Source organism: Podarcis melisellensis (assembly GCF_964234715.1).
Source record: "Podarcis melisellensis genome assembly, chromosome: 10".
NCBI classification, from domain to species: domain Eukaryota; kingdom Metazoa; phylum Chordata; class Lepidosauria; order Squamata; family Lacertidae; genus Podarcis; species Podarcis melisellensis.
In genome coordinates, this window is record NC_138542.1 from 6,801,542 (window position 1) to 6,816,144 (window position 14,603).

Below are 14,603 nucleotides of genomic sequence, written 5' to 3' on the forward strand. Positions count from 1 at the left end.
TTTTCTTTGGGGTGATTATGGGTCACAAATTACTAATGTTTACAGTCAAAACCAGCAGTGTTGGGTTTAGGACAATGTGTGCAGTTCCCCTGCACAGGGTGCCAAGGTGAGGGTGAACAAATTTGAGAAGATCCATAATTGAGAAGATCCATTTGGGTGCCCCAAATTTTGTCCTCGCTTAAAGTGCCATATTAGGGATGCAGGTAGCGCTGTGGTCTAAACCACAGAGCCTAGGGCTTGCCAATCAGAAGGTTGGCGATTTGAATCCCTGTGATGGGGTGAGCTCCCGTTTCTCGGTCCCTGCTCTGGTTCGCCAGAAGCGGCTTTGTCATCACCCACATGACAAAGCTGTCTGCAGATAAATGCCGGCTCCCTCAGCCAGTAAAGCGAGATGAGCGCCACAACCCCAGAGTTGTTTGCGACTGGACCTAAAGGTCAGGGGTCCCTTTACCTTTAAGGCACCATATTACCAAAGTCTGTCCCTGAAACTTATAGAACTTATAAAACTCATATAGAGTTTTTACTTAAATGTCTGATTTAAACAAGAATTTAAAATGGTGGTGCAATGACCTTAGGTTGGGAGCAAGTAATGTACTACTTTTTTTTTAGCTACTTTGCTACTAGTGCTCATTTGACACTAAGTAAACGAAAAAATATAAAGGTGAGCAGGATTTGAGATAATAAGAGCAATGCTCTTTCTAGAAATAGAAGCGTCATATAGATAAAATAGTATGGAATACCTTTCAAAGGTTACTTTTAAAAGAAAGAGAAACCACTATTCAGGAAACTGAGAAGAACAGAAAGGACGGTTGTGGGGTAACAAATGCACATGATGAACTTTCTGTCAAGGCCAGTCAATAATACATTGCCTTCCTCTCCAATTTTTTGCTTACTTCCTATTATGCCTTCTCCTCCGATTATTCACTCTGTTTTCTCCTGGCTTGGCTTTTTAGCCTGAGTGAGCCACACCATGTATTGCAATAACAAAACAGCAGCAGCAGGAGAGGATTAGAATCAGAACCACAGTGGGCGGAAGAGTTTAACCCTGTTCCCTCTGCTCGTGTGCAGGCAAGAATCCTACCCAGTGCTGCAACTAGCATTGGAAAGGAATCTCACAATGCTGCTGTTGGAGGTCGGGGTGGCAGAGGAACTATTTTTATTTCAATAACCAGTCACATTAAATGCAATAATGTGTTTAATGCAACATGCAGTTTGACCGTTAGAGAAGGATTGATAAGGAAAGGAGTGGCCAAGCAGCAGCAGCAGTTTTGTGTCACGGCCAGGAAGGTGTACAGAGGCTCTGAACAAGGAAGATGGATAAGAATGCATTCGCAATGTATTCTGGCAGATGGATGAGCAGAATTTGCAGTAGACTCAGGCTTGCTCTAAACTTGTCACCTGGAATATGTGTACAGTATTGTTTATCCCTGCAGTCCTCGTGCTGTTCCTGGGTTTGCGAACTAATTAACACACCAATGTGGAGCCAGCCAGTTTGTTCAAATCTTAGCTCCTGAGGCTGAAATTTATGTTTCAGAAAGGAAAAGCACTCATCACCCACAAAGTTAGCAGCACCTCTACTAAAGTATCAAAATGTGTTTTGTTTTGTTTTTTTTCAAATAGTTATAAGCAAGTACCTACCTCACACCTCACTTTGTGGAAGAGAATTAAAATTTTCTGATTGCCTCTTAAACATTAGGTCTAGATAAAATTAGCATTTTCAACACTGCAGCATTAAAAATGTGAGAAGTACTTTTAGTTTTAACTCTGCATTAGCAAAATGTTTTGTCTCTGAATATGTTTATGACTTTGTAAGGTACAGCTCCATCATCCTCAGCTTATCTTGGAGAAAAAGAATGATCAGTGGTACACTCGTAGCTGCTCCCTCTTTCTGAATGGCATTGGGTCTTGGTTCCTTCCTCAGCCTCAGCACAACGCTTGACAGTCTTAATATTAGCCATAAAAACAGCCAGCCATTTTCTTTTAGTTTGAAATGAGGAAGTTGGGTCAGTTCCCATCTGTGTGCATCAGGAGTATGCTGCAAGTTATTCTTCTTCAGGATTTTGCGCATTTCTGTACCTGAAAGCCATGTTCACCTGTGTTTCCCTTTTCTGGAATCACATGAGTTTTGTGTTCCCCTTGTTAGTAAATTTATCATTTCAGTACTTGCGTTTGTCTTCAGGGTTTCCTTTTTTACCTTTTGTGAAACATTTTTGGCTACTGCCTGTCCTGCAGCGAAACACGCACAAGTGATGCCCTTGCCGTCACCAGTCCTCCTCATTCCCCCCAACTCAAATGCTATGACAGCATCATTCTTGGGTATTTTGGATAAAAAATGGTACCAGTGGGAGATGCTACTTTTTGTGGTAAGTTCCACACACACACACACACACACACACACACACAGCTCTCAAATGCCTCAGAACAACACTGCATTGGGGTATTTTGGAGGGATATATTATCAGCTGGTCCTGGAGGCTGCAGTCTTGCTTTGCATCTTCTTATTTGAGCCTAGCAGTCATTTCTGCTTAAATAATCTTGGGTGGCAGGGGGAAGCAAGACACATGCCTGACAGATATGATGCCCACCAAAATGCCATGTTGAGAGTCATGGACTAGATTTCCCACTGGTTCAATTAAAAGCATAACGCGTAAGAAAGAAAAGAAAAGATGGAAACAACTAGTGGTTGACTTTCGTCACTTCGCTGTGTCAAATTCATCTTGCATACTCTTCATTGTGTGTAAAGATTGCAGCCAGCAAATGATGAAATAGTACATATATTGATCCACAATGTGGCAAGTTGCAATCATCACATTTCCCCAAGCCATTTCAATGCACCGAAATCCATTGGAAAAGTCCATTCAAGTTGGCAGCTGTGGGGGGGAAATAGCCTTATAAAAAACACAAACCATCTTGACTATGAGCCATTTCCTTGCATCATTTCAATGGCTTTTACGAAAAATATATATGTAGGCAGAATTATGTGCATTACTGGAAAACAGTACTAAATCCAAGATGATTGTGGTGGGTATAGTCAGATGCCTATTTTATCTTACTGGCACCTACAATAAAATGAAAAGAAAAGGTATTTATAAAACTGATATACTGCTTAATGAAATGGAAAGCATTCCAGTAATTTTAAGAAGAGATGGAACAGACACACATGGGGAGTTGCAAAAACAATCTGGGCAACATTTGTTGCCAGAAAAATGAGCCACACACAGCCAGTTTAACCACATACATTGATTGGGCTATAACAGTGATAGCCAAGTTAATTTGAAAGATGATGGCAAAATAGACTGCATAATTCAGAAGCAATACAAGCAAAGAGAAATCAGTGCAGTGGACTAATAATATAATTCTCCCCCTCACTCTGGGATGTGTACAGCTACATTCTCCTCAGAATAGACCCATTGAAATTAATGGGCTTAAGTTAACTCTTATCTAGTCATTCCATAGAATCAAAGAATCAATCCCCGGCTATTTTATTTCACTCCCCCTTTTTTCCCCTTGTTTGCAAAAATATGTAATTGGAGAACTGTATCACTGCACCACTACACAATTTGGCAAATTAAGGGGGAAAGGAGAATAATCAGGGAAACTGGGCTCATTTTTTGAAATTCTTATGGTGGATTTCCAATAAGCTGAAATACATTGAAAAGTTGAGCCCTGGGTCAAACATGAACACCTGTAAAACTCTGCTGATTTTGATAGTAGAGGTAATAGCAGAAGCATACTTTTAACTTCATCATTGGAATCAGTAGAACTTAAAACTTGTTAGTATTTAACTCACATTGAAATAATAGGTCATGCAATTTGCTTCAGTGTTTGCTTATCCAGAATCAAGCCCCAAGTGAGTGTTCATATATGTTTGCAGCCTTAAAAGTGCTTAACTTTGGCAGGAGTGTGACCATACTGCCCAAACGAAGGTAAGTATTTCAGTTTTTTATCTATGAAATTTGGTGACTAACATGATGGTGGCAAATGTAATGTTCACATATTTGAAATACGAACTTTTCAATTATATACTAATATTTTACTATCCCCTCCCACAAAAAAGGAAAAGAAAATGAGCTAGTTGTGCTCACCCCACAAGTTGCTTAAATCCAAAGGCTATGCATTGACAATAAGAAATGTGTGTACCCCATTCTAAAATTAAAAATTAAAGCTTATACTGCATTAATCCAAAATATTAATAGGCATCAGCTGAAAACTTACTCTATAACCAGGGCTTTGGTTATAACAAGGGGGCTGCTGGTTTTTATGTTTGTTTGTTTGTTTTGATATGTATTTTGTGTTTTTATTTGGTATTTTTATGCTTCAAACCACACTGTGATCTTCGGGTGAAGTTTGGTATAATTTTTGCAAATTACCGTCGTGATCATATTCTTACTCCAAATCGATACTCCTATTATTTTTCATTTTAACATCCTAGCGCAGATGGAAAAGTTAAGAATCATAGTAACATCACAAACTGTCTAATACAAAACCTGATGTGGTAAAACGTTTGGATTTAAGTGTTCATGGGACTAGGAGGCAATCCAATGAAGTGATTGGAAGGACTGTCATAGCACAACATGGTCTAGCAACATTTGGCAGATTTGCTAGCACAAATGTCTAAGAGCAGCATGCTATTCCTCACAAATCGAAATCAGAGATTTAATAAGTTCATAACATTTGCTATCCTGAAGTTAAACCCAAACAAAAGAACCTAGCAATAGACCATCTTTTCTATAGTTAGTATATTGAATCCAGCAAAACTTATGTATTTTGTTGCATATCGGTAAAAAAGGAGTTATGTGGATGTATAAGTGGAAGACCACAGATTGGACATGTTATGGAGCAGAAGACCATATTATACCCAACTTGGCACAAGTGGGAGGAATGAGATCAAAAGCAGCAGCAAAAACCAATATGCAGTGAACATTTTCCTTAAACAATATGAACAAGCAGGAAATGTTTACAAAAAGATAGGAAGCATGTTAAAAGAAGACTGCAGCCTTTATGAGGTGCTATTGAAATTCTCATAACAACTTTGGGATCACTAAGCAGTGCTGCCCATGACACCATTGGAAGAGAGACATTGTTCTCTTTCCTGATTACATAACTAACAGAGTGCAGTGACACCTCTGTTTGGCCCTAGAGTCAGACATAATAAAAAACGTTCAAAAACAGTGGAGGAGGCCAAGTGTGGAGCCAAGCACAGCACGGTTTCAGCGGCCGGCTCCTTCTCCTTCTCTTCCTCCTCTTCTTGCGACAGAGGGGAAGGAACTGGGAAGCAGCTCCCAGATGGTGGCGGCAGCAGGACAAGGAGCCAATAGCCAATGAAGCTGCATTGCTGGTGTGCTGCGGCCACATTTGACTCTGCCCCCAACTCCACATGATGTCACACACCCCCACTGAGGAGATTTCACCCCTCCCATACCCAAGAATCTCCTGATGATCTCCTGATGATCTCTGCTGACTCTCCAGAGAGGAGGAGGCGTGTCCTGCTATCTACTTATTCTGCCTCAGCACCACATCAATGTGTGAGAGAGTCAGTCAGTCAGTGTATCGGAGAGAGAGAGAGTGTTAGAGATCGTGTCTAAAGATAAGGTTGCTGCTAAGAGCAGCTGCAGACTCTCAGTGCAGCATTGATTTATGCTTAGAATATTCAGCTCTGTATATAGTTTTGTATCATAGTTGTAGTTACAGAATAAAAGGAAGATATTCTACAGAGCTGCTCTCCGAGTGGTTTATACTCTGCAAGACTCTGCAAAACTCTGCTGCGCAACAACTGTATTATTGAGACAGTGATTCCGGTGCTCTCAGCTCTAAGCTGTGAGTCCACAGCACTGTGACCTGTTCCTGAGAGAAAGGTGGTCTCTGGCAGTGCTACCCAGCTCGCCTAGCCCAGTCAGGGTTGAGGTGCATGAGTCCAGTTGGTGCACTGGCTCGTGGGCGATGCTGACACCCATTCTCCTTCAAAAACTGGTGCCTCCGATTCCATATATAAAGGGTATATATGCTTTAGTCTGAATGGAGATTAGCTCTGTGAAGGAAAAATATTACATGTGAAACAGGCCAAAGTCTCACAAACGTTATCTCAGAAAAGATGGGAATGATAGGAGAGATAACCATCTTCCAATATCTCAAGAGCTTTTACATGGAAGATGGAGCAAGCTTGTTTTCCCCTGCTCTGGAGGGGAGGACCAAAACCAATGGATTCAAGTTACAGATTCTGACTAAACATCAGGAAGAACTTTCTGACAGTAAGAGTTGTTTGATAGTGGAACAGTCTCCCTCAGGAAGTAGTGGACTCTCCTTCCTTGGAAGTTTTTAAGCAGTGGTTGGATAGTCATCTGTCATGGGTACTTTAGTTGAGCTTCTTGCATTTTATGAGTCTAGACTGACATCAAACAGGGGAAAATATTATGTTTCTTAAAAGTTCTAGTCTCAAATCTTTGGGGGCCAATGGGCACTGTTTTCAGAGTCAGAGCACTTTCACATGAAATTAAAATCCACCCAAAAGAAGATTTTCAAGGCCAAATTCATACCAAGTGAAAGTATAATTTAAGTTAGCTGGAATGAACAAAGGCTCACATACATTTTACTGTAAGGTGAATTAGTTGTGCTTTGTGCCAATGGCCTAGTATCAATTTAAGAACTTGCTTTGTAAGGAACCCCACTACTCAAAATTGCAGCAGCAGCAATGTAATAATGGCTTTTATATATTTCATTTTTGCCTTGGCTTGTCAAAAATACGTACTGTACAATTTACCGCATTTTTCGCTCTATAAGACTCACTTTTTCCCTCCTAAAAAGTAAGGGGAAATGTGTGTGCGTCTTATGGAGCGAATGCAGGCTGCACAGCTATCCCAGAAGCCAGAAGATCAAGAGGGATCGCTGCTTTCACTGCGCAGCGGTCCCTCTTGTTGTTCTGGGTTCTGAGATTCAGAATTTTTTTTCTCTCGTTTTCCTCCTCCAAAAACTTAGGTGCGTCTTATGGTCTGGTGCGTCTTATAGAGCGAAAAATACGGTATACCTTGATTGGCTTCTGGGTATATTCTATCCAATCCAGGTTCTCAAAGCAAAGTATTGGCCTTCACTCACTTTGGCACTGTCTTATGTGTGGCTTCAAGTTGACCAGAACTGAATACACTCCATGTTTTAACTCTGTTGCTGTCACTATTTTGCAACCATTCAGTAGGTCCTAGTTAAGTTACTGCCCAACTATGGATTTGCCCCCCCCCCATTTGTACCATCACAGTTTCATTTGTTTGCTACGTTTTAACACTGGAACCTTGGACCAAACAACACCTTTCCTTATATCAAATTCCTGGTGCTGTTTTAAAAAGCAAAAAGAGTAATCTGAACTAATCTGAAGTTTTAAGAAACACTTTTTAAAAATCCTGTGTGTGTATGTTTTCCAGCTTCTATACTGATTCTCTGTAGCATTAGGTCAGAACAGCTGGACTTTTGTGGCATTTTCAGGCATGCATGGCTCAGAACAGATTTTCATTATAATTAAGCACAGTCAATTCATTTATTGAAAGGAAACTAGAGTGATATAATAAGGCATTTAGAAATAAAAGGGGAACGCATTATATCCAAAGCATTGCCCTGATGTTCATCAGTACAGTGCACATATATATCTTTCATCAGGGGAAAGATCAAACTAATTAAGACTATGTGTGAGGAAGCCAACCTGTGGCATGATTCAGTCACAAAAAGAGGGTCCTCCGTCAGTTTAAAGTGTGAACCAGCCCAACATCTCTAATGGGCATTGCAGGAGTACATATCTATATTCCAAAACAAGTCCCCTAACAAAGCAGATTTCCTGCTTCTTAAAAGCATTTAATCTACAGATCTGAGTCTTTAGACAGCAAAGCTAGAAATAATAGAGATTGACTTGCTTTATGTGCAACATTTTGTCCAGTTTGATTATATCTTTCCCCTTGAATTGTATGCAATACAAATAAAACTTTCTCCTTTTTTGCAATTAGAGAACTTTGGTCACAAATTATGGCTACAGGCTGGTAATACACAAAGTATTTTATTTCACAAAAAAAGGTGGTAGTTCAAGTCTGAATGTGTGTGTTAATATTACATCAAATGCAAATGGAAGGAAATTACCTAATTAGTAGTTACGTGCCTGAATCCTATTCATGCATTTATAGCACACCATGTCCATGTGGGCTTGCTCATAAGTCTTATTTGCATTTATATACCCCATCTTTCCCATTCCCTTCACCTGACACCTTTTATCTTCAAAGAAGAGACCAAACATATCCACACCATCCTTTAAAAGCACATAAAATGCACATGTAAAGCACATGACTTTCCCCAAAGAACTTTCCCCTGGGGACTGTAGTTTGCCAAGGGTGCTGGAACTGTAGCTATGTGAGGGGAAACTACAGTTCCCAGAATTCTTGGGGAGAAGCTATGAGCTTCAAATGTTCTTTATAGATTAGACTGAAAGAAAGCAACTGGTCCAAATTTGCTGAATGAGGATTGGAACTTGGGTCTTTCCAGTCCTAGTCTAGCCACTACACCACATTCTGATTTGTTTGCAAGGAGGCTAGGTGGCATTGCGTCAAATTGAGTGCCATCTCACACTTCCCAGTGCATTTCCCTTATCACAAAAAATCCAGTATTTTGGGGAAGCGGATTTGTTGTGCCAGACCTCCCAATCAACTATAATTGCAAAGGCTTGAATTTGCTGGTTTGTGATTGAATGCTACTTGAAAATAGCAGCTGAGAAGTGCTCTCAGAATCCAGCTTACTCTGTGCTGACAGTTTGGGAGAAGAGTTTAAGCAACAGAGCATATAATTCAATTGACTCTCTCAACCTTTTCCATAAGAGACTCTAGCTCTTAGCTCTCAGATCACCCTCCTACAGATCTGTGGGAATTCCTTCGCATTATCACATGATGCTAAGAAGCTCGTCTCAAACCATCACTTGTTTTTTTGTGCCACATCTAAATGCTGTTCATGTGCAAGACAACCTGGAAGAAATATTAAATGCATACATGGCATTTTTTATGGTCATATTAAGGACCCTTTTAAAATAAAGCTTATTTAAGTCTCAAGTGTGGAAAAACTACTTAAGAGTGTCTCCATTGTGGTCACCAGAAATTCTACGGGCCCCAAGTATTTTACCTGGGTATGAACATTTGCTTTTGGCTGATATTTGGACAAGAAGGTGCCACTCGGGGTGCGTGTTTTTCTCCCTCCCTCCCTTCCACAATAATAGCATATTACTAACATTCCTACATGATCTTCTATTATCTACACGTCCAAAATGTTTGAGGACAAACTGATAAGAGAGAGAGAAAGCATCCATTACAGCCATTTGAGTACAAATGTCATTGGCTAAACTAAAATATACATCTGTTAGTAGCACTAGGCAACTCCTAGTTTTAATAAAACTTTGAAATGTTTTGATCTCTCATAAATCCTTTCATATAAATAAGCGAATTCAGACACAAACAACACAGGTTATGATGTTAAATGTGCCTTGTTTACTTTGTAGCAATAGTGTCTCAAGGTATTTTGTCCTGGATGTGCAAAATATCACATATGGGTGCTAAGAGAAAGTGGTTACCCTGTCACAGTCTAGAGTGAAGTCATAAATAATGAGGGTCTACATTTATTGTTATTTTATTATTATACAAACAAAAAAACCAAAAGCTCTTGGGGTTCTTAAATAGAAAATGTGAGTTGTTGTTTTGTGGGCAACAACAACAACAACAACAAAAAAGCTGCACTTACATGATCACATTTCTTAAGATCCAGAAATTTGCCGCTGGCCAAGAACTGTGCTATGCAAGCCTACACTTTTGGTTTGCTCATGTGAAAATGGCAAGGGCAGTTCATGAAAGTTTTTTTTATGCTAATGGCCAAACCAAAGGTAATCAAACTCCTTCCCTCTCCCTGCCCCCACCCCATACAAGTGCTTCTTCCACCTGTTTCACCCTCTCTGATTTAGGCTGCAAATATGTGCACTTATATACAGAAATGAAGCCAAGTGAATTCAGTTGGACACACATCCAAATAAATGTTTAGGGTATTGGTCCGTCTCTGCTTTATCCTGTGCATTAAGTGAACTGAGAGGCAAACAGAATATATACAGATTTAGGTCATGTTGGGGGTGTTGGATAAACCAGTTTAACAGAATGAAAAATAAATATAGCAGAAAGGGGGGGTACATCTAAATGACTCCAGTGATAAACATGGATACTAGGGGTCTAAACTTTTTTAAAAAACATAATCTCCTAGGGATGAATACTAACAGGGGGAAATGGCTTGATGGCTGTCAATCCTGGGCAACATCCAAGCAAGAAGGAAGGTTCCTTCCGGTACACACTGGCAGGTGGCAGCAGTGGTGACAGGATGGAGTGTGATGTGCAGTTGCCATCATCATTCAACTGCACATCACAGCAGCTCAGCACTGCTTGGCCCACCATTCCCTGGCTCCAGCACACACACCCCATAGCTGCTGCTCAGTGATGTCACCCAAAATGTGCTTCCAGCATCACCAATGGATACAGAGCAGCTACTGTAGTGCTCAATGTGAGACAACTTACAGTTAGAAGCAAAATGGAAAAAGTGGGCAATAGTGTTCCGGAAGACTAAGAACTATGGGAAAAGAAATAAAAGAACGACAAAACAAAAGCAGCTTTCTTTATCTCTGTAAAGGTAATCCCCTCTTGCTGTGAAAAATTCACTTCCACCTAACAACTAGAGCTCTTCCATTTAGGGACAAAGAAGAAAATTAAGGACAATGTAGGATCTTCCAATAAAACTTGATTGGTTCACTGAACCCAGCTTTGAGCGTCTGACCTAACAGTCTCACTTTCAACATTTATCGTCAAAATTATCCCCATCCTTGAGGTCACACTGAGTAACAAAGCTCAATCACTTCTGGGGTCAAGCCTGTGTCACAATCATATTGGCTGATCATTCTTACGGAAGTTAATGGGTGACCTTCAAATGGCAGCACTCAACTCTTTGTGTGCATTTACCAAGCAATGGAACTGCTATCTATTCAGGCGGGGCTCTACACTCTAAAGGCCACTGAGGGCAGTGGAAAGTCTCTCTTCCAAATCCTAAGAGCTTTTGCCTGATTCTCCAGAAGCAAAAAAATGCCTTTGATGACCAGCTACACAGCCCAAGAGAAAGGTATCAACAAGGGCAGTGAGCATTTGCACATCAGTGCAGTACAGGTTTTAACACACAGTTTGAGACAAGAGAGGTTAACGTTCACTCTAGGCTATTAGTAGTCATGCTACCAGTTAACAAAATAGAAAGGAACCCCCAAGGATTCATTTGTCTTCATAATTTACATCATAAATGACATACAAACTCTGCAAGTAATCACTTATTTTTCTTTTAGGTCACAGTTAACAAGTAGCTAAGCTTGAAAATATCTACAGGCGATACCAGACAACAGTTTCTATTTGAGCAGGTCCCAGTCAACTAAACGTTCTTGAAGTCCTAATTAAATCAATAAAACTACTTTATGTTAAATCTCTGTCACAAGGATGTAGCCAGCAGCACCTGTCTTCTTTCCCCTTTATTAATTAGGATTTTTATCCCACCCTGCCTGTCATGAAGTCTTGGGGTAGAATACAATATAAAATACTCCCACCCACTCTTAGACAAGCAGTAGTGTTTAAAATCATTCTGGGCTTTGAGGCTACAGCTGGACCAACACTGTGATCCCAAGCACGTTGGCTCAGAAGTAAATCCTACCAAGCTTAAGGACATGTGTTACCCTACAAGTGAGCATGCGAAGTACTTTGTAGTAAATTGCACTGAACTCAATGGAACTTTTCCCAGAGTAGATGTGCTTAGGTTCATGCTGCACAGATCCCAAACAGAACAACCAAAATGTTCCCTCTTAAACCCACCATTCCCCCACACCGTCTCAATGCGCAACCCACATACCATGTAAATTAATAAGGAATTATAGTAATTTACAAATGAATTTATGGGGAAATATTAGCTAATGTTTCATCTACAGCATTTTTAATGGCATCCAACTTCCAGATAGTTCAGGATGGTGTTAGGAAGATAAAAAAAGAAGGTGAAACCCATGTATATCCCCCTCATGCAGTTTAGTGGGTAGCCCAAAGTCATTCACATGAACTTCATGGCTTAACATGGATTTGAACCCAGATCTCGCTGCCCCAATTCCAGCACTCCATCAAGCCAATACAGCACAATAGCTTTTTATCATAAATCTTTTATTTGAAATAAAATCACATTTAAGATTGAAAAACACATTCAAGAATCAATAAATTAACCCCAAACACATCATCTGAAACATTACACAGCATTTTTTTTTAATAAATACCAAAGGACACTGGAATCATTGTCCTAAGCACAAATGCAAATGCGGGATTTCCTCTTGCTATTCCACAATGTGTCACCTTTTCCCATCACTAACCCCTCTGCTCTAGAGACAAAGCCTCTCAGATTTGTGGCAAACTAGAGAAAAAAAGTAGTGTAATAGATTTTTGAAAAGTTTTCTAGACTGCAGATTAAGGGATGGAGATCACAGGGTGTCTCGACTTCGTTTTTAAAGAGGAGGCGCGCGCAAAAGCTCTGAAGACAAAACTAGGAAGCGAAGAACAGGAGCAACGGGGATGGGGGTCTGGTGGGAGACTTGCGTTGAGAACAAGGGAAGAAACCAAATTCGTTGCCCAAAACTGACTTGGGGGGCAGGGAGCACTTCGGGTTACACCCCATAAATCCATTTCCTCTTTTCGTCAAACCAACTGACAGGTCTGGTTCGTGGGGGCAGGGGCAACACCCCCCCCCAAAGGACCAGATCCAGCCTTAGCCAGGCTAAACCCACTGAAACCAACGGGGTGTAAGGTGGTCGTGGCAGAGCCCCACTCCTTTCCCATGGGTTTTTTGTTCTGCGCAAGTCTTCGTCTGCTTCCTGCCCCAAAATCAATGAATGAAGGCAGTGGCGTAGCGTGGGTTGTCAGCACCCGGGGCAAGGCAAGTCATTTGCGCCCCCTAACCCTAAGCCCCAGATGTTGCGCCCGATCCGGCCGCCCCCCCTGCACCCAGTGGCGTAGCGTGCGGGGTGCAGGGGGGGGGGCGGCCGCACCGGGCGCAACATCTGGGGCTTAGGGGGCGCAAATCCACGGGTTAGGGGGCACAAATGACTTGCCTTGCCCCGGGTGCTGACAACCCACGCTACGCCACTGAATGAAGCCACCGGCTCCCGCCTTACGCACCCAGACCCAGAGCGAGCCGGGGGCAGAAGCCGCGAACCGGCGGGGAAGGCTGCCTTGAGTGGCGGCGTCGGCGGCGGAATCCCCCGGGCGCCGCGCCGCCTGGAAGTGCGCGCTCCGAAGTGGCCCCTTCTCTGAAGTGTCGGCGGCGCAACACGCGCCCGGCAGCAGCAACAACCCCCCCCCCAACTCCTTTTCTTCAGGCAAAGAGCAGCAGCCGAGACCTGGAGGAGCCCCTCACAGGTGCATCGCCCCTTACCGTGGTATTCCTGTCCCGGCACGTAGAAGGTGGGGTTCCCCGCGATGTGGAGGGCAATGAGCACCTCGCCCTGCTCGCCGTCGCCCTCCAGCTCGCCGTGGTGGGTGCAGAGGAAAAAGAAAGGCGAGAAGCGCGGGTAGTAGCCCACGGCGCCGCCCTGGGCCACCTGGGACGACGCCCAGAGCATCACGCCCAGCAGCAGCGCCCCGGCGGGGGAAGTCCGGGGCCGTGGCCGGGGGGCTGGCGGGGTCCGCTTGGGCTCCATGCTCGGCTCGCTGCTCCGGTCGCCGCCAGCTCCTCACGGTCATCCAGAGGCGGGGGGCTCCCCCAAGAAAGAGGCGGAGCGCGCCGCGCGCCAAAGGCGGGGAGCGAAGTTTGACAGGAATTGGGGCAGACCCAGAAGTTTGGCGCCGCCGCTGCCCCGCGAGCGACTCCCCGCCGCCGACAGAGAGAAAGACAGAAATCGCCTCAGCCGCCTCAGCAGTAGCAGCTGCCACCACCTCCTCCTCCTCCTCCTCCTCCTCTCCGTCTCCCTCCCGCGCGCCCGCTCCCCACACCTTCTTAAAGCCGCGCGCCGGTAGCTTTGATTGGGAAAGGGAGCGGCGAGGGGGGAGCGCGCGCGCGCGCCAGCGAGGGAGAGAGCGCGAGGTTCGTCTTTCCCGCCCACCGCGCCCTCCCGGGGGCAACTTGAGGGGCGAGCGGGGCAAGGCCAGGAGTCCGGCGAAAGAAGCAGCCACTGAGGCGCTGAGGGAAAAGCTGAGGCAGGAAAGCGCCGGAAAGAATGGATTCCCCTTGGTGGCTGAGGGGGCAGCTCTCCCCGCTTGGTTGTAGTGGCTGCTGCCCGTGAGGAAGAGGCGGGCAGGGAGCTGGAAGGGCGACTTGGGCAGAGCCACTTGGCTGTGGCTTTGTCTGGGCTGCTTGGACTCCGTCTTTCTCTCTTTCTCTCTCCTCCTCTCCTTTCCCTTCTCTCCTCTCTTCTTCTTTTTTTTTAATAGATATTTATTAAATTTGCAAAAATTATATTAAAAACAAAACATAACAACAATACAAACAAACACAAACAAAAAACAAGTATAATTTCATTCCCTTATTTTCTTGTACCTTACTTCCCCGAC

At 43.3% G+C, this 14,603-nt stretch overlaps 1 protein-coding gene across 2 annotated transcripts in view; it reads right to left on the reverse strand.

The window, feature by feature from the left end:
- The window catches only part of RELN (reelin), a 300,039-nt gene extending 286,009 nt beyond the window's left edge, over nt 1-14,030 (reverse strand). For both annotated transcript variants that reach the window (XM_081927578.1, XM_081927577.1), the window contains exon 1: nt 13,489-14,030. In XM_081927578.1, the coding sequence (XP_081783704.1) occupies nt 13,489-13,753 (265 nt within the window). In that variant the 5' untranslated portion in view covers nt 13,754-14,030. The remainder of the gene's footprint in view (nt 1-13,488) is intronic.
- Between the last annotated feature and the right edge of the window lie 573 nt (nt 14,031-14,603).